The following is an 18,102-nucleotide window of genomic DNA, read 5'->3' on the forward strand; positions in this document are numbered from 1 at the left end:
AGGCAGATCTCTAAGGCCAGCCTGGTCTACAGAGTAAGTTCCAGGACAGCCAGGGCTACACAGAGAAATCCCGTCTTAAAGACCCAGCCCTAAAAGAAAGAAAAATTATTTTAAAAGGCAAAATATGACCTCGACTGTGAAATACCTCTGAGCCATCCAAGCAGGGATACAGAAAGGGGCCATACTGAAGACTGAAACTTGAAGAAGGAAAAACGTATCTGGTCATCTCCAATATATAAATACTAGTAACTACATACTAGTAATAGATAGATAGATAGATAGATAGATAGATAGATAGATAGATAGATAGATAAACAGATAGAGAGATAGACAGACAGACAGACATCTCACTAAATTTATCACTTAAATTATGAGCTAGACAAGGCCATAAGGGAATGCAAACACATTCCAGTGGACTCCACAAATCTGGGAGACAAGTAGAGGAAAGACAATGGTACCCCTGAAGCAGGTGAGCCCACTGTACCACAGGAGAGCGTGGGCCTGCCCACAGAGAACACTGCACTGAGGACCACCAGGACAAATCCCTGCAGGGGCAGCAGGCTAAGAGTCTCACAGCCTAACAGAATGGGGAGAGGCATCTGAGACATCAGCGTGATAGCTTTCTGAGGAGTTTTTGCTATTTGTGGAAGGGAAGGAATGGGCGGTGGATGGAAAGGTTCACTGATAGTATGATAACACCTTCTCAATGACAGAGGAGAGAACCGTGTGTGCTGTCAGGAGGCAAGAGCAGCATGGATGAACACTGGAGACCACGCTGAGGAAAACACTTGAGGAAATTTAAGGATAAGTAGGCAGAGGCGAGGAACGACAGCATCGGTGACTGTGGATAGTCCTTAAAAGACCCTATGGTGGTAGTTAATAAAACAAAACAAAAACAAAAGAACACATGAGCGGGGGCCAGAACTATGGTTCCGCAGTAGAGAGGCACCGGCTGCTTTTACAGAGGACCCGGGTTTGATTCCTGTTCACAACACTCACAGGGCAGCTCTAGTTTCAGGGGATCTGATGCCCTCTTCTGGCCTGTTTAAGCACAGCATGTTTATGGTACACACATCCAAACACTCAAAGCACAACATAACAATAAACAGGGGCTGTAGAAATGACTCATTGTTCAAAGTACTTGCACTGTTTCCGAGGATCCAGGTTTGATTCCCAGCATCCATGTGGCAGATAACAACCATCTATAACTCCACTTCCAGAGGATCCAATGCCCTCTCTGGCCTCATTTTACTTTAGATAGAGAAAGAGAGAGAGAAAGAGAGAGAGACAGAGACACACAGAGAGAGACAGAGACATACAGACATACAGACATACATATAGACATTAAATGGGCAGGGAAGTCTACAACAGACCGTACAGAGGAACTGCACTGGCTATCCTTCGTTGCCAACTTTACTACGTCTAGAATGAACCACAAGGGCACATCTGTGAGACATTTTTTGCTCGGTTTGAGGTGGGTGAATCCACTTCTAGTCTGGGTCTTTGAGGGAGAAGACACACATCTCTGATCCAGATCTTGAGGTGGGATGATAGCACTGTGGGCCACACCTTCTCCTAGAAGCCTATATAAGTACAAAAAGGGAAGCTTTTGCTCTTTGCCTGCCTGCCCTCGCCTTGCTAGCACATCCTTCACTGGCACTGGAGCCCACTTCTTCAGGATTCCAGCACATACAGAAGACCAGCTGAGGCACCCAGCCTTGTGGACTGAGCAACTATTAGATTCTTAGACTTTCCATTCATAGCCAGTCACTGTTGTACTGTAGCTAGACTGTAGTCTGTAAGTCATTCCAATAAATCCCCTTTAGACAGACAGACAGACAGACAGACAACAGACAGGTTGATTCATTCATTTATTCATTCTATAAATTCTGTTACTCTAGAGACCCCTGACTAATGTCGGGAAGGACCACAGTCCCACTAACAATGGAGGAAGGACGGGAGTGATGGCAATTAGTAAGGAATGTGCTTACAGCCTATCACAGCCTGGAACCCAGGCACGCACTTCGGAAGGAGAGGCAGAGGAAATGGACGCTCAGAGACAGACTGGGTTACAGGAGAGTCTACTGATGGACGAGAGAGGGAAGACAACAGGAGCTCTGGGTCTGGACAGACACAGGAACTGAGGTGGCCACCGGAGAGAACAGCAGCTGAGAGAGCAGTGGCTCCTCATCGTAAGACAGCTGGCTTCTGGAATGATTTTATATATGTGTAGTGGTCAGTTTTAGTTCAGAAAGGAATAGCTTTGTTAAAAACAAAACAAAAAACAAACAAAAAAAACATTAAAACATGTCTACTGTAAGTTCTGTTCTGGTTCTTCATCTATTTTAAAATTATTATCCTAGCCAGATATGGGAAACAAGCCTGTTATCCTAGCACTGGAGAGACTGAGAAAGAGATTGTGGGCTAGCCTAGTCTATCTCCAGAGACTAGTTTCAGGACCGAGCCTTTATCTTTAAAAGAGAAAGTTAGCCTTTATACATAAGAGTGATTACTGCTAAAGTAATCCCTCGTCTGTCTCACCGAGTAGGACAGAAAGGCTGCAAGTTACAATCAATGTAAAGATCATGGCCAGGGAAGAGCATTTGTCACCAATGTCTCCAAAAGTCGGAGTTTCAGCAAGCACAATACAGAACTCATTCAAATGGCACATAAAAATACTAGAGACAGCCGCTCTCACACGGTCAGTTACTCCATTTCACGCACCACCCAGCAACGCAGACTTCTGACTTATCTGTGTTGTCGTCTGCTGGGGCCTGTAACACCGTAGTTTTACAGACTTGCCCCTTCCAGGCAGAATGTACAAGTTCAACTCTCAACTCTTTGCTTCACATCCACAAGGTCTCCAGGGCCCCACTGAACCCCTTGGTGCTGCAGCTTCTGACCTGGGAGGTGTGGAGAGGATTAAAGCAGGTAAAGCTTACAAGGACGGAGCTGGGTCCGAGGGAGCATAGGCTCTCCCTCACAGGCTCTCCCTGAGCAGCACAGACCGTGCTTATGACTAGGTTGTAGTGAAAGACTTAGATCTTAGCCTCTTTTCAAACAACATACTCTTTCTCTCATGATCTTGGCAGATACTCCTTGTCTACTTGTCCTTGTCACAGCACCGCCAACTCTGTCAGGACGCTTAAGGACAGACTTTTATACAACCAGTCTCCAGTGAATTTACTCATGGGCCTTTCCCTCTCTGTGATAACTCCATTCTCAGCCAGATTATATTTTAAAAGCAGCAACAATTAAGTCTGACCTGAAAAAAAAGGGGGTGGGGTGGTGTTCTTAATACTCTCCATTGGAAAACTTACTACACACACCAAACAGCTTTATCTCAAATCTCCTGCAGCCAAACCAGGGTCAGCAAAAGCCTGCCATGCAGGCAGCACCGAGCACTCCTGGAGACACAGACATTACTGCCAGGCATTGGCTGCTTCATCTCTGCCCCTCTGGCAAAGACTCTAAAAACTAAATGCTTGAAAGTTATTGAGTAAGAAAATGCTTTGATCACACTGGAAGGGTCTGCCTGCGACTCTCTACCATGTGACAAGAACATGCGTGTATGCAGCAGGGCTACTGTGTCCCCACTGCTATGGCAAGCACTGTCTTTAACTTAGCCACACACCTCACCCTCTCCTTCATTACTGTCTTCCTGCTGTCAATCAGAAGTGCAGCCACAATGAAATGCTCAAAGTTTCTCTTTCAGGTGATGGCACAGTGTTAGAATTATTCCAGTCTTCAGTCAAGATAAGCCATGACCCTACAACTACATAGTGGCAACAGCAGTTTACAATGAAGATGACCCAGAAACACAAGAAGGTAACATTTTTCTAGTTCAGAGAAATCACTCTTGCAACTCGTTTTCAAAATCATACTTTCAAATTAATTTTAATATCACATGTAATTAATTCCAATACCTTACCTGTCAGCGGCTTCGATGTCAAAGCAAAACCTCCTGTCAATGGAGTCAATATGCCTTTTGGTGCATTCCTTCAAAAAGAACGCCTCTCCATCCCCCTGCAAATAAGCGCAATACTCAAAACTCTACAGAGTCTGCCACTGCTGCCCCCCCCCAAGAGCCCAGGCTAGCCCTTTCTGCTCTGAAGCCTCTCAGATCTTCCCAGGGTTTTCTAGTTCTCAACAATGGTATTACTATTTGTGGATGTCACAGATATTGACTCCAGGATGGCAGGAAGGATTACAGCAGTGTCCAGGGTCTTCAGTGAGGGCCGGCCTCTCAATACAGTCTTGTAAAGAGTCAGAACCTGCTTTAATATCACACTATATTACACAGCAACAGTATCAGTGTGACCACTATTAGACTATAAAACACCACAACTTCGTAGGGATTGACCTGAAACCACACCGTATGGCTGGGATCACAAGTTTATCCACTAACACAGAACCAGTGGATCTGAGCAGTTCTGCCTCCTAAGGGAGTCACCCTCCCCAAGAGCACTAAAAGTGGGGTGGAGACAGAAGCTACCCAGGGGCTCAGCAAAGAGCAAAGTCCACACCTAGGATTTTCCAAAATACGGGAATCGGTTAACAATATTTTAAAAGACCCCAGGTAAATATTCAGAACATCACGGCTACACTCATCTGGTCAGCTGGAGCCGAAAATGGAAGCAATCACTAAGGAGAACTGCCCTAAGACCCTGACACACTACAACAGCAAACTCAGGCTCAAAGCAAATGCTGCAACTCCCACTTCTACGTGAAAGAGCCTTGCCTCAGCCTCGTCTGGGTGGCTCTTCTCTATGTGCACCCCTCCATACTGAGGCTCCTTCTTACAACCTGCTTTAAGGTTTTCTGTTTGTTTCTGGACAAAGTGTAAGGTACATCGACAGAAATCAGCTTAGATTAACTCTGAATTCACCTGAGCAAAATGTTATCCAACCACCCAGCAAGCAACAAACTAACTGGCTTTCTTAAAATCTGTAGCCATTATGCTCACTCCTAGTGGGAAGGGCCCCACCCAGACGGCAATGCTCGCCTTCAGCAATCTATCAGCTCCTCACGGATCACAGGCCTGTCTTCCTGCCGTGCTCGGCCCTGCTATTCTTCTCTTTGGGATGAGCACCTAGCTTGTGGAGAATAAGCACGTGAGAATTCTGCGTGCCTAACTGAATGAAGGGGGCTTCATTTGGGGGTCACTCCACCTTGCAGTGTTTTCACACTATGACTGTACAGCATGCAAACAAGCCAGATCTCCTACATAAACACGCATGATCAGCGAGTCACAAAAGCCTCGCGCGGGAACTATCTTTCTCTTCTAAAGCAGTGACAAATTCTATTCCTCTCTGTTTTAAAATCTAACTGAAAAGACCTAGGAGTGTGATTCAGAAACAAAACAAAGATTTTAATTCTAAAACCAAATGTCTCAATAGTCAATATGAAACTACTAAAATGACAAACTCAGCAAATATCTCTCCTATAAAATAAAAAAACCTACTACCAAATACTTACCAGTTTCCCCCCAGATCTGTGCTCAAATGGAATCATGTTGAATTTCTTGGCTGTTTTCCGGTACATGCAGTAGTGTTTGACCCAGCTGGACCCAAATGGAGCAGGCCCTTCAACAAAGCACAGATCTTTGTGTGTTAGCTCACAAGGCAGCAGACATGCACAGCGAGAGAACACTGCTGCACTGTCAGCCAGGGAAAGCATAAGAGTGCAGAGACTCAACCGAGCATGGTGACAAACACTTTTAATCCCAGCATACAGGAGGCAGAAACAGGCAGATCTCTAGGAGTTTGAGGCCAGCCTGGTCTACACAGTACAAGACAGTAAGACATCCAGGGCTACAGAGAGAAACTGTCTTGGGTCTTGCTCTCTCTCTCTCTCTCTCTCTTTCTCTCTCTCTCTCTCTCTTTCTCTCTGCAGGGACTAACAGAAGGGGACTGGGGAACAGAACACCCTTAGAGCACTGTGAGACTTTTCATCAGATGACTGTGAGTTATAGTCATGAGTTAGGACAACGGGGTGACTCAACTCATGGCCCAAACCCAGTGACCTGAGGTCAATTCCCAGATCCTACAATGGAAAGAAAAAAAACATCTCCTGAAAGCTGTCCCCTGACCCCCACACATACTCCAGCCCATGTGCTCATCCTTAGTCACACTCAATAGCAATCATCAGAATAAGTGACATACTTTGTATGTGCTAGAAAGCCAAGAGCTACCTACTCAGGCACTCCAGATTAAACAGAGGAAGCATACCATCCCACTGGCTACTTAACTTCGGTTCAACACAGACCACTACTTCTCCCACAATCCTCTACTTCCTAGCTGGTCATTATGGAAGGAGAGTGTGTAGCCCTGAGCTACAGGGTCAGAGGAGAGGAACAGGAATTCAACTCAGGAGTCTGAGTGAGCTTTGGCTTCTTCAAGCTTCCAACTAGGAAGCCCTCTGGGCTATGTCTGGACAAAGCAACGGTGCAATGATTAGTCTACATCCCCAAGAGTCCCAGGCTGGACCACTGCCCTAACTCTAACCACACTGAGTCTGACCGTGTGATGGAGTACCACCCCCACAGGGAATTAGCAGAGTTCTCCATGGGTTAGTTCCCATGAGAAGAGTGTGTGCACACATGTGTATGCGTGTGGGGGGTGCACGTGCGCATGTTCATGAACACAAGTCCGGGGCTGACAATGGGTATCCTCTACGATCCACGATTACTCTACACCTTACTTTTTTGGGGGAGTGGGGAGGTGGGGGGAGGGATTGTTTTTCAAGACAGGGTTTCCCTATATAGCCCTAGATGTCCTGGAACTTACTGCAGACTAGGCTGGTCTCAAACTCACAGAGATCCACCTGCCTCTGCCTTCTGAGTATTCCACCATATCTTTTGAAGATAAGGTCTCTTGTTAAATTCGGGGCTTGCCAACTGCCTAGACTGGCTGGCCCAGTGAGGCCCAAGGATGCCCTCTTCCCCACACTGGCACAGCACGAGCACACTTGGGGGAACATCGTGGTGTTGTGATGGCTGCTGGGGTTCTTAACTCGGATCCTCAAGCTTGTAGTGCAGGCACTTCACCAGCTAAGCCACTCCCCGGGCCACAGAGGGTTATTTAAGTGACCCATCCTTCTCCACATAGCCGTTTGCCTTCCCACTTCTTTGGCACAATGTGATGGAGCCACGGGGCACTTCCCAACCACCAAAAGTATGAGCCAAACAAATCACTTTTTTTTATAAAGTATCAGGTATCAAGCACTTTGTTGTAAGCCACACAGACAGGCAACCCAACACTAAAGCCTCTACAAGTAAAACACTGCTACGGAGCACTCATCTCCCTGTGTTTAATTCTGTGTCTGTATCTGGGAGTAACAATGTTCACAGGGGCCAGAGGCACTAGATTCCCCTTGCGAGCTACAGGGCGTGGGGGCTCGGCACTCAGCCCTGGCCTTCTGGAAGAGCAAGAAGTGCTCTTAACTGCTGAGAAATCTCTCCAGCACTTTTCATAATAACACAACAGCGGCCAGAGCTGATAAGGGATGGGAAGTGGGAAGAGGCGAAAGGTGCTGGTTACACAGTCCCTCCTGGCTGTTGTTACCTTTAACCTGGGTTTCCTTAGAAACAAAGGAAGCAAATTCCTGGAGCACATCATTAGACAGCATACAGCAGCACAGCTGGCTGGAGAGCTCAGTGCTGCTGCCAAAGCAGGAATGTGTGTGCACGTCCGCAGGAATGTGTGTGCACGTCCGCAGGAATGTGTGTGCACGTCCGCAGGAATGTGTGTGCACGTCCGCAGGAATGTGTGTGCAGTGCACCTTCAGGGTCTGGAGACGCGGCTCGGCAGTTCAGAGCACTCTCCGCTCTTCTTGAGAACCTGCATTTGGCTCACAACCACCCGAAACTTCAGACCCAGGCTATCCAACACCCTCCTCTTACTTTTTTCCTGGACGTACAGGTAGCCTTCTGCTGTGAACTGGCTGGCTCGCTTCTGGTCCTTGGGATTTTGTCTGATTTTATTCATAAGTTCCTCCACCTCTGACCGGGTTCCCTCAAATCGATTCCGTGTCTGAAAAAGAAAAAAAAAAAAAAAAAAAATACAGATTCCAGCTTCTCCTAGGATCTTTTTTGGATGTCTCTGTGTAACTAAAATTAAATCTGCAGAACTCAAAACAACAACAAAAAAATACTCATTCTTTCCAGTGTGTCTCCTTATTGAGATTCATATTGAAAGATAACAAAATGTAAAACAGCCACTACAGAGGATGAGCCGACGACTCCAGAGAGGGCCTGCTGCCTCGTGTTTCCTGATTTTGTTACCCTTAGAGGTAAAGAGTAAATAAGCCATAAAAGATCCATCTACCGGGGAAATAAAAGGTGTTCACCACAATCAACCCGACCCAAGCTAGTACTACTGCAACAGCAATCTGAACATTAAGAATTTGAAAATAATTATTCTTTCCAAGCTAACAAAAAAAAAAAAAAAAAAAAAGTCATTGGACATTTTTTCTGACTGTGGTAACTACACTAGAAAATGGCATTCCCTCCCCGAGAGAGAAGAGGAGGAGGAAGATCTCATGGGCAAATAATGTCCAGGCTTCTAAAGCAGCTAATGACATTTTGGAAACTCAGGAGACATGGGCTGCCAATATCTGCTGAGGGGATGCTCTGGACACATCGTGCGAGCTGAGGAGACAGAGCAACCACAGGCCATCCTGAGGAGTCGCCACCACCCAGGTCACGGACATTTCTTAAAGCCAGGCTCAAAAACAATTGTATTGATACCAAAAGGCTGCTGATGTGAAACTGCAAAGGCTCAGACAGAAAATTATCATTAAAAACTTCTCCTGTCTCCTACCTACACCGACAGCCTACAGGGCTGTCACAGCTCCTAAGGATAGAAAAAGCAGAAAGGCCGGAGTACTGAAACCTTCTTCCTACGGGGATGGGAGACTGATAAACGTAGACTACAAAATACAAAACTATTTCCAGAGGTTTATTTAAACAGAAACTAAGAGGCAACAGAGGGGGAAAAAAAAAAAAAAAACTTTTTTATGCCCTTTAGAAAAATACGGGGCCAGGCTAGGTAGTGCATACCTTTAATTCCAGCAGTTCAGATCACTTAGTTTGAGGCCAGCCTGGTCTACAGGATAGCTAGCCAGGGCTACACAGAGATACGGGGCTACTCGTGTGTGTGTGTGTGTGTGTGTGTGTGTGTGTGTGTGTGTATAATACAAATACACGTATATACAAATATACATACACACAAAACTACACAGAGAAACCCTGTCTAATAATACATTCATACACACACACACACGACTATAAAAAGCTTCCTCTCCCCATCTTTGGCATGTCCCATGTTTGTGTGTGTCTCCACTGATTTCACATTGGCATTATTCATCGTTTACTTCTGTGAGATCCCTCCCAACCCTCACTTCCTCCACAAATGTGTAGAACAGATCTAGTCCAATGGGCTTCACCCACAATGCTCCTGTTGCTTAATGTTAGTGCCCTAAATGTCCAAGCGTCCAGCTAGCTAGCAGACCATATGGCACAGCCTTTAATTCTCTGGGCAGTTTCTCATCCTCTGTCTAGTGGGGAATCTCAGGCTGATATACTCTCCCCATCGCTGATGCAGAATGTACTGTTTCTCCAAGGGAGCCCTGCTGCCTTCAATAGAAGGAGGCATCTCACTCCATAACCAGGTACAGTGTGCTCACAGCTGCTGCACCATCTAAGACTTCCATGCAGGCAGATTTGGGCAATACACACACAGGCACTCACATACACACTTTATCACACATACACACTCACTCAAGCATACAGTCTTATACACACACTCACTCTCTCACTAGTTAGTATACACACACACAATGGAGCCACTATTGCTGTCCTGTAAAAACCTGTGACTGCATACCAGTAAGTTGACTTCTAATTCCAGTTTCTGAGGTTTCCTGGAGCCCATCCATTTTCCCAGCTCTATCCAGTCCTACTGAGAACTCCTTACCATCCATGTTTTCAGATTCACAACACATTCACACAAGTAGGCTCTCACGTCTGCACGGCACCTCCAGCCTCCAGTTCTAACCCCACAGTCCCACACAGTGCTCCCTCTGCCTGGGGACCCCACTTCCTGGTGCCTTCGCATTAGAATGAGAAGTGTTAACTATAAAATGTACCATATTTCTTTACGCTAATTATGAATTAGGGTAGAAATTTCAGGTTTCTAACATCAATTAATAGGCTACCCACAACCTAGCAGTCCTCGGTTCTAAACTTGAGGGACATTGGAAGATGTGCTTTGACTTGGTCACAAACTGAATCAAAGCACTTCAAATGGTGCCTGAGGTTAGGGGCATAGCTCGGGGTGCACAGTTTGCTTTGCCACACAAGATGACCGTGGGTTTAATCACCAGCACTACAAATAAAGTAATAAATTAAATCGTGACAGGTAGTAAAACACCATACAGTGCTGTAACAGTCAGGAACACATGGATGCTGACCAGTGTCATCCAATGCCAGGAGCACACCAATGGGAGCTGGCTCCCACCCCTTGTTAGGCTGAGCCATCCTAAAGGAGGGGAAGGGGGAGGGGCCAAGAACACTACCCAGGTGTTTGGGAGGAACAGGACTTGTGGCCTGGCTGGAGGAAGTGTGTCACTCCTGACCCAATTCTGAGCTCCACACTCTCGGCTTTGTGTTTCTAGTTCAAGATAAAAACCCTCAGCTCTGCTCTAGCTGCTAAGCCTGCCACCTCTGCTCTGCCATCAGAGACGCCAACTCTCAGGAACTGTAGACTCAAACAAGCTCTTTCTTCTATAAGCTACCTTGGTCATCATAAGAAAAACAGAAACTAAGACACCCTCAAATAAATAAGCCTTGGAATGTGGAGGGCAAAACAGTGACGCCAAGTGTAGACTACCATAATTCAGTCAGGTTTTTCCCTCTCAGCCCATGACATCACTCAAAGCAAAAGAGACGGCATAAGGAGGATCTCACCTTACAAAAACAAACAAACAAAACCAGAAAAGTACGATTCCCAAGACAGACAGAAAGACAGACAGACAGACATGCCACTAAAACGTCATATATCCTCTCAAGAGTTCTATATATATGAAGGAGGAGGAAAAAGAATGGGCTGGCAGGTCATGGAGAATAGCTGACCAGGCCTTAATACCCCCAAAACACACAAAGCTCAGAACGGGGATCTCTGGACCCAACAGACTCCTAGAATCAGAGGCAAGGTTTGCCAGCAGTGCTAAAATCTCAGTCCTTACCATTAAGAACCTGTTTCCTACAAGACTTTAGAGGGACAGACAGCCTCATCAAATCTGTGCTTATTGATCCCAGATATATCAGGTGGGACCTATTTTCTAGCCCAGCATGAAACCTGGAACTAAGCAGAGCAGGTCAGGGACTTGGTGAGCAAGCAGTTCTCTGGAGGATCTGAGAGAGAAGCGCCGTTCCTTACACTCCTGTGTCAGGGAGGTTATGACAGCTGTCTGTACACGGTAGAGTAAGTCATTTATCACAATAACGAGCATAGGGAAATGAGTCATTTTTATTCTTCTATGGGTAAACTAGTCAAAACTCGTTATTATCACCTACCAAAGAAGAACTGGCTATCCACACTCTTAACTATTGTGTTATCATCTGGAGACTCTCTCTTCCTGACGATCCTGACATCCCTACAGCTTCCTCTGCCAGGATTTCTGGTCCCGCCCTCCCCGCCCAGCCTTCTAGGATGGCATCACAAAAGTGCAAAGTTAGCTTTCTAAAACACCCTTTAATTTTGATACAATTTCCTTTCCTCTGGGGGGAAAAAAAAACACACTACTTTCTAAAAGCCATCTTGCTACTTTCTTGCTTTCTATTTATTACTCCAGATTACAGAAAAATGGGTAAAAAGCAAATCCCTCAGGAAAAGTCCAGCCATTTTTACAATGTAAAAGACATATCCAGATAGGGCTGGAAATAGCTTGCTTTCATTTTTAAATAAAATTACCTCTCTTCCTGAGTATAAAAGTCATTTTAAATTTAATTATTTTACTATAATAAATTCTAAACAGTTGACAAAATTAACTACAATGTTAATGTAATGTTGACATGAAGATATATAACCTTAAAATTCAGTTTTGTCATTTCAGTGTGGTTGATATAGCATATTAAAAAATAAAACATGACCAAGGTTTTCTTTCAGAAATGCATGGCTTTATATAGTCAGTATCTGCCCTTATTTTAAAAAAAAAAAAAAAAAAAAAAAAAAAAAAAAAAAAAAAAAAAAAAAAAAAAAAAAAAACCACAAGGAAATTAAGATGAATAGCCAAAAAAAAAAAAAAGAGTAAATGACAGTACTTCTGAGGGAGAGCCAATGGCACCGATTGAGTGGTGGAGAGTGGCTGAAGGCAGTGGCAAGGCAGGGCCATGAGGCTTACACCTGTGCTCTACAGCAGCAGCCAGGGGAGGCCGAGGCAGGACACCCGCTGAGCCAAGAGCCAGCCAAGAACAGTTGCCCAGCACACACCCCTCGCTTCCAACCTTGGGAGGTTGTCACACACACACACACACACACACACACACACACACACACACACAAACACACACGCCCATAGTCCTGAAAATGAGACTGAAAAAGCAGCTTTCAAATGAGCGACACCCAAAAGGCCTCAGAGACCAGAGTAAAACTGAGGGGCATTTATAAAGGCGGATAGCATAGAGGCACACTGAAGAGTGGGGGTTTGGGGCAATTCCTGACGAATGAGTATCTCTGGACTCCAAAATATAGAGGGAAAAAAATGTTTCCCTTTCCAGAAAGTTCTTGTCCATTTTACTCACAATAGAGAATGGGTGTTGTTGTCAACCATGCAAGCTCTGAGCTCAACATATTATTAACAAGGCATTCTAAATAAACCTATCTCCTCTCTTCTGGTTTTGCTCACCATTATCTCATGACTTGACCGGACTCAGGCCCACTGGAGTCCCTCTTTGCCCCAGGTACATTATAAAAGGACATCTGTCCAGAAGGAAGGGACGTAGGACGGGATGACCAGAGCCCCAGGAGGCTGCTGGGTTTCTCTGTCACTCCAGAGCCTCAGCTAAATCGAGATGGCTTCCTAGGCGGAGGCTGTACAGTCACAAAGGGCCTGTGATACAGGGTCTCGCTGTATTATATAACAGGAGGAGAGGCCTGGGAGAGCAACGCATGTAGCTCAGGCTGGTCACAAAATCACTACATAGCCTTAAACCCCTCATCATCCTGCCTCTACCTCCCACTGTGGTGACTGAACTTAAATACCCACTATCTTGAAAGTCTTCATTGTTTTAATGTGGGATTCTGTTCTCATTTTACACCAGCCCCATAATACACACACCAGGCCTACCTGGGTTCTCATCTGGTCAGCCCCGAGGTTAAGAGATAAAGCCTAGAACAGTAGTTCTTAGCCTGTGGGTCACCCCTCTGAAGGTCAAATGACCCTTTCACAGGGCTGCCTAAGACCATCAGAAAACACAGATATTTACAGTATGACTTATAACAGTAGCAAAATTACAGTTATGAAGTAGCAATGAAAATAATTTTATCTCTCAGGTCCTACAGCATGAGGAACTGGGTCATAACGTTAGCAAAGTTGAGAACCACTGGTCTAAGGAAGGTGTATCTCCATGTCTGTAACACAGAAGGGGCGGGGATCATGGTATAGTGGGAGAGTGGTGAGATTGAATAGACATGGGGAGCTCTCTGACCAACCATCCTAGACAATCTGTGAGCTCCACATTCAATGAGAGACAGTGTCTCAAAAGATCAGGCAGAGAGCAACTGAGAAAGACAGAAGTGGGCAACCTCTGACCAGCACATATACCACACGTACAGAAAACCGTAATTCTACTACCACAGGAGTGATGCTGAGGTGGACCAGAACACACATGGACACAGATATACGCATCTGTGTTAAGTTCTATCTACCTAACTTCTAAACCACAGCACAAAGACCCCATACACACTTGTGTGCTCTGGGTGTATGTGCTGTATGTGAAGCCGTCACACTGGGCTTCTAACATACTCTAACATACAGGAGCACTGAGATTATAGCAGCCTGCCAATTGGCTTTGCATGGGTTCTGGGATTCAAACTCAGGTCCCTAGGGTTACACAGCAAGCACTTTACCCACTGAGCCATCTCGGCCTAAAGCAACCTTAGTAGGAATCCCCAAATGCCATTTTCCAACATCAGGTTGAAAGCACACACTCCACAAAGGATAGCACGGAAAACAAATGGCAGTTGTGGACATGGACATCAGAGAACATGCCCCAAACGTAAGGACAAAATTCCATAAGCCAGTCTGGGAATGAAAACCGTGACTGAAAGTCAAAGTCAGAAATGTCAGGTGGAATTCCAGCATACTGGGTTCTTACACAAAGAATTTAGAGTAACAGTTTATCCCAAGAATTTGCCCCAGAGAGCCAAGGAAGATCCTCCAAAGGGCAGGATTCCTGGATCCTCCTTCAGCTACAGAGCAGTTTGTAACATCCAAGTTGGCCACTAGATGGCGACACATCCCCACTTTCTCAGTACCAGCCTGGTCTTAAAAGATTTTTAAGACCAGAATAGACAAAGAGCTGCACCCCAAACATCTTTTAAATACCAGAAGGCTTTCGTCTCCTTACATTCTGAATGTTGATCTGTAGTTCCATCTTGTAGTGATTGAAGTCTTTGGAAAGCTCGTGACCTTGATGATAGAAAGTGAACATTCCCTGAAAGAAGGACAGCATCTGAAACAAAGGATTGGAGCGTTAGTGCAAGCAAGCAGGTGAGGAAGCGAGGCCTGCACTAAAACCATCATTCCCAATACCACCATTCCCAACACCACCATTCCCAACACCACCATTCCCAACACCAACATTCCCAGCACCACCATTCGGAACACCCAACCACCTCCCTGTCTGTCACTTCACTGAAAAAAAAAAATAGTTCCAAAAAAGTCACTAGAAATTAAATAACTGTAAGTCAACGATCTGTATGAAAAATTTTAAACAAGTTGTGAGTTTAAATTCCCTAGCCCCCACATAAAGGTATGTCTCCCTATCTGTAACACAGTAGGTGCAGGGATCACGGTACAGTGATCCCTTAGAGGGGGGCTGTGCCGACAAGGCATCCCAGCATTTAGATGTTTTCCTAGACTTTCCCTCACTGCGTCCGCCCTTCGTAACACGTGAGGTCTCCCTTAGTCTTTTCACAACAAGGATATGCAGAGCAAGGCATGTCCTCCTACTCACAGGTTCCACAAACTCAAACTTCTTTCTTTCTTGGATTTCCTGGAGCTTGCACACATATTCAAGCGAGAGCTCATAGAAGTGCTGCCGGTTCTGCTCCACTTGGAGATCGGCCTGTGTTAAAACAAGCACTGTTAGCCGACCCCACACCAGGGACCATCAAACCCAAGGTCAGTGGCCTGGTGCAACTCAAGGGGTGGACAGGCAGGGCTTCAGGCACATGTGGAGGTGGGCGGATTCCTAAACCCACATGATGGCTGATTCCCAGAGCCCAGGGGCTCCCACTGGCTGGCATCTATTCAAGCTACATTCCACTCATCTTGCCTCTCTGGAGAGGAGAGAGGAGAACACCTTGGCAGAGAAGACAGCTGAAGGCTCACCCCAGAAGCCACCTTTAGAGCTACCAAACAACACCATTCTTTAACTCAGATAATTTTATCTTTTGAAGCATTCATCCAGGTTTTTGTCCAAAACAGAGGCACAGATGGACAAGCACACACAGTGAGAATCAGTCATGAGGGAAGCACAATGACCTCACCTCACACCCATCAGGGCGGCTGCTAGGAGCAGTTCTCACCACAGGAAACAGCCATGGCAGACCCAAAACTGTAAAAATAGGGTGATGCTACCATCCACCAAACACACTTTGGGTACACAGGAAGATAACTGAGAGCAAGGATTCAAAGACACATGTGCAGCCCTGAGCACGGCAGAGTTGCTCACAACCGCTCACAGGTAGAAGCAACTGACGTTTCTATGGGTGGAGGAGTAAATCCACCCTTTAAAATGCACCAGGCTGGAGAGCCAGCTCAGTGGGTAAGAACTCCCCTACGTAAGACACGCATGTGCCTGCAACACAAGCGCCGTGGGGGTCACCATCATTACTGGAGCATCCCCCACAAGACAGCAACGCTCAAGAGTGTGGAGATGAACTCTGGAGACGGTCTCAGAGAACAGCATCTGCTTTACTGCACACAATAAACCTCGTACACAGTGGAGGCCTATCAACTGTGATTGGTGAGCGCTCATACCACCAGAGTCACTATGTGGGCGAAGCACACTGAAGGGGACGTGGAGAGTACAGGCTTGTTGCAGGCCAGCTATCTACCTGCTCCTCACACTACTCCAGAATTCAGTGTTCTGACTTCAGGAGCATGGTGTGTCATGCTTTTTAGTTAGAAGTGCGGTGTGCCAGGTAGGCTGGGAGCCAAGCCATGCCTATGTTCTCCCCTATAGGGTTGGGGGTGGGGGTTAAAGGGGTGGAGGCAGGAGGATTGCTGGGGTTTGCTGGCCTTTACCCTAGCTACAGGTTCAAGGGAACAAAGCAGAGAACAACAGAGCAGGACACTGGATGTCTTCTTGCTCGTTCCTTTGGCTTACACACACACAGAGAAACACACACACACACAAACACACACCACAATGAAATATAACAAAAGGGGGCAAATCATATTGGGTAACATGAACAGCTATAACCCCAGCACTTGGGAAGATAAGGCAGGAGGACATGTCCAGGGCTAGCCTGGACTACACAGAAAAATCATGGCTTTAAAAAGAAAAGGAAGCAGATTCTGGCCATACTGCACATGCATGGATTCTTGGGCTCCCATATGAATGCAATGCACATCACACATAAAGAAAAATTCCTGCACATGAAGGAGCTAAGATAGACAAGCAGAATGACTGACAGAAGGAAGGAATCCATGAAGGAGCTAAGACAGACAAGCAGAATGACTGACAGAAGGAAGGACGGTCCAGCTGGGAGCCCAGGAAGAGTCACAACTTCACAGGTAAAGGGCTTCCACCTGGACACAAAGAAGGCCTGGCAACGGGTGGGGAACAGCTACACAGCCAGGTGAAGTGTCAAGCCAATGCCCAAGCACGATTCAAATGACTAAAATAAACTGGAAGATAAATATTTTCCAACAAATTTTCACAAGGTTCTAAAAAACAAGTCTAGTATTTGTCTGGTACTTAATTAAAAGTCTTTGTGTAAAATAAAGTTTAAATGTAATATTGGCAAAATGAGAGCTTCTACCTAAAAACCATGACTTTTTTGTGTCTGATTATTCACCTATCAACAGTCTAACCCAAAGCTGAAACCCTGTAACCACGCTGGGCAGTTAAGAAACCGTGGAATCAAAAGCAGCGGTTGGTCCGTGTTTCCCTCATGAGGCCTGACCATGCGCAGAGCCGAACGGCTCTCCCGTGCTCTCGCTGTGGCTTCCCCACATACGGCTAAGCATCCTCGATCTCAGTGTTCTGAGTACCCAGAGCTGCTGGACCACGGACTACTTTATGCTTCACTCTCCGGATCCCCAGTTCACAGTCAGCTCGTAACTTTCAACAATACCACAATATAGCACAATCTTCCAGTTTTGTGAAGAGTACGGAATGGTTCTTTGTATCTGCCCAAGTCTAAAATGCAGTAACACTGTCAAACATGTTATGATTTAGATATAGCTTACATATGCCCTGCAAATTTTAATGTACTATAAAGCCTGGCCTCTGATATGTCTGTCATGCTTGGGGTGATGGAATCGTCAAGAAATGAGGCCTGCTTTAGGGTTGTCAGGTCACTGGAGGCACTACTGTTGGAGTGATTAATGAAGATCTCATGGCGGTGGGTGAATTCCCATGAGACTATATTGTTTTAAGAAGCCTGGCACCTCCCTGAATCTCTTATACAGACATTGTCTCATGAAGCAGATAACCACAGTGAGGCCCCCATCAAAGCCAAGCAGGTGCCAATGTTACACCCTCAGATCTCCAGAACTATGAGCTAAATAAATCTGTTTTGTTTATAAACTATCCATCTGTGTGTGCTTTGTAACAACACAAAATAAAGTAGCATACACAGTGAGCAA

General features: G+C 45.8%; 1 protein-coding gene across 2 annotated transcripts in view; it reads right to left on the bottom strand.

Moving 5' to 3' along the window:
* Positions 1-18,102, bottom strand: part of Arhgap10 (Rho GTPase activating protein 10) — a 238,734-nt gene that overhangs the window by 126,299 nt on the left and 94,333 nt on the right. For both annotated transcript variants that reach the window (XR_013104773.1, XM_034522388.2), the window contains exons 6-10: positions 15,239-15,349; positions 14,630-14,734; positions 7,904-8,033; positions 5,479-5,585; positions 3,932-4,026 (exon numbers count right to left, since the gene is read on the bottom strand). Coding sequence is in view for 1 of the 2 variants with exons in the window: in XM_034522388.2 (XP_034378279.1) it covers positions 3,932-4,026; positions 5,479-5,585; positions 7,904-8,033; positions 14,630-14,734; positions 15,239-15,349 (548 nt within the window). In the remaining variant the exon portion in view is untranslated. The remainder of the gene's footprint in view (positions 1-3,931; positions 4,027-5,478; positions 5,586-7,903; positions 8,034-14,629; positions 14,735-15,238; positions 15,350-18,102) is intronic.

Source organism: Arvicanthis niloticus, chromosome 18 (genome assembly GCF_011762505.2).
Source record: "Arvicanthis niloticus isolate mArvNil1 chromosome 18, mArvNil1.pat.X, whole genome shotgun sequence".
Classification (NCBI taxonomy): Eukaryota; Metazoa; Chordata; class Mammalia; order Rodentia; family Muridae; genus Arvicanthis; species Arvicanthis niloticus.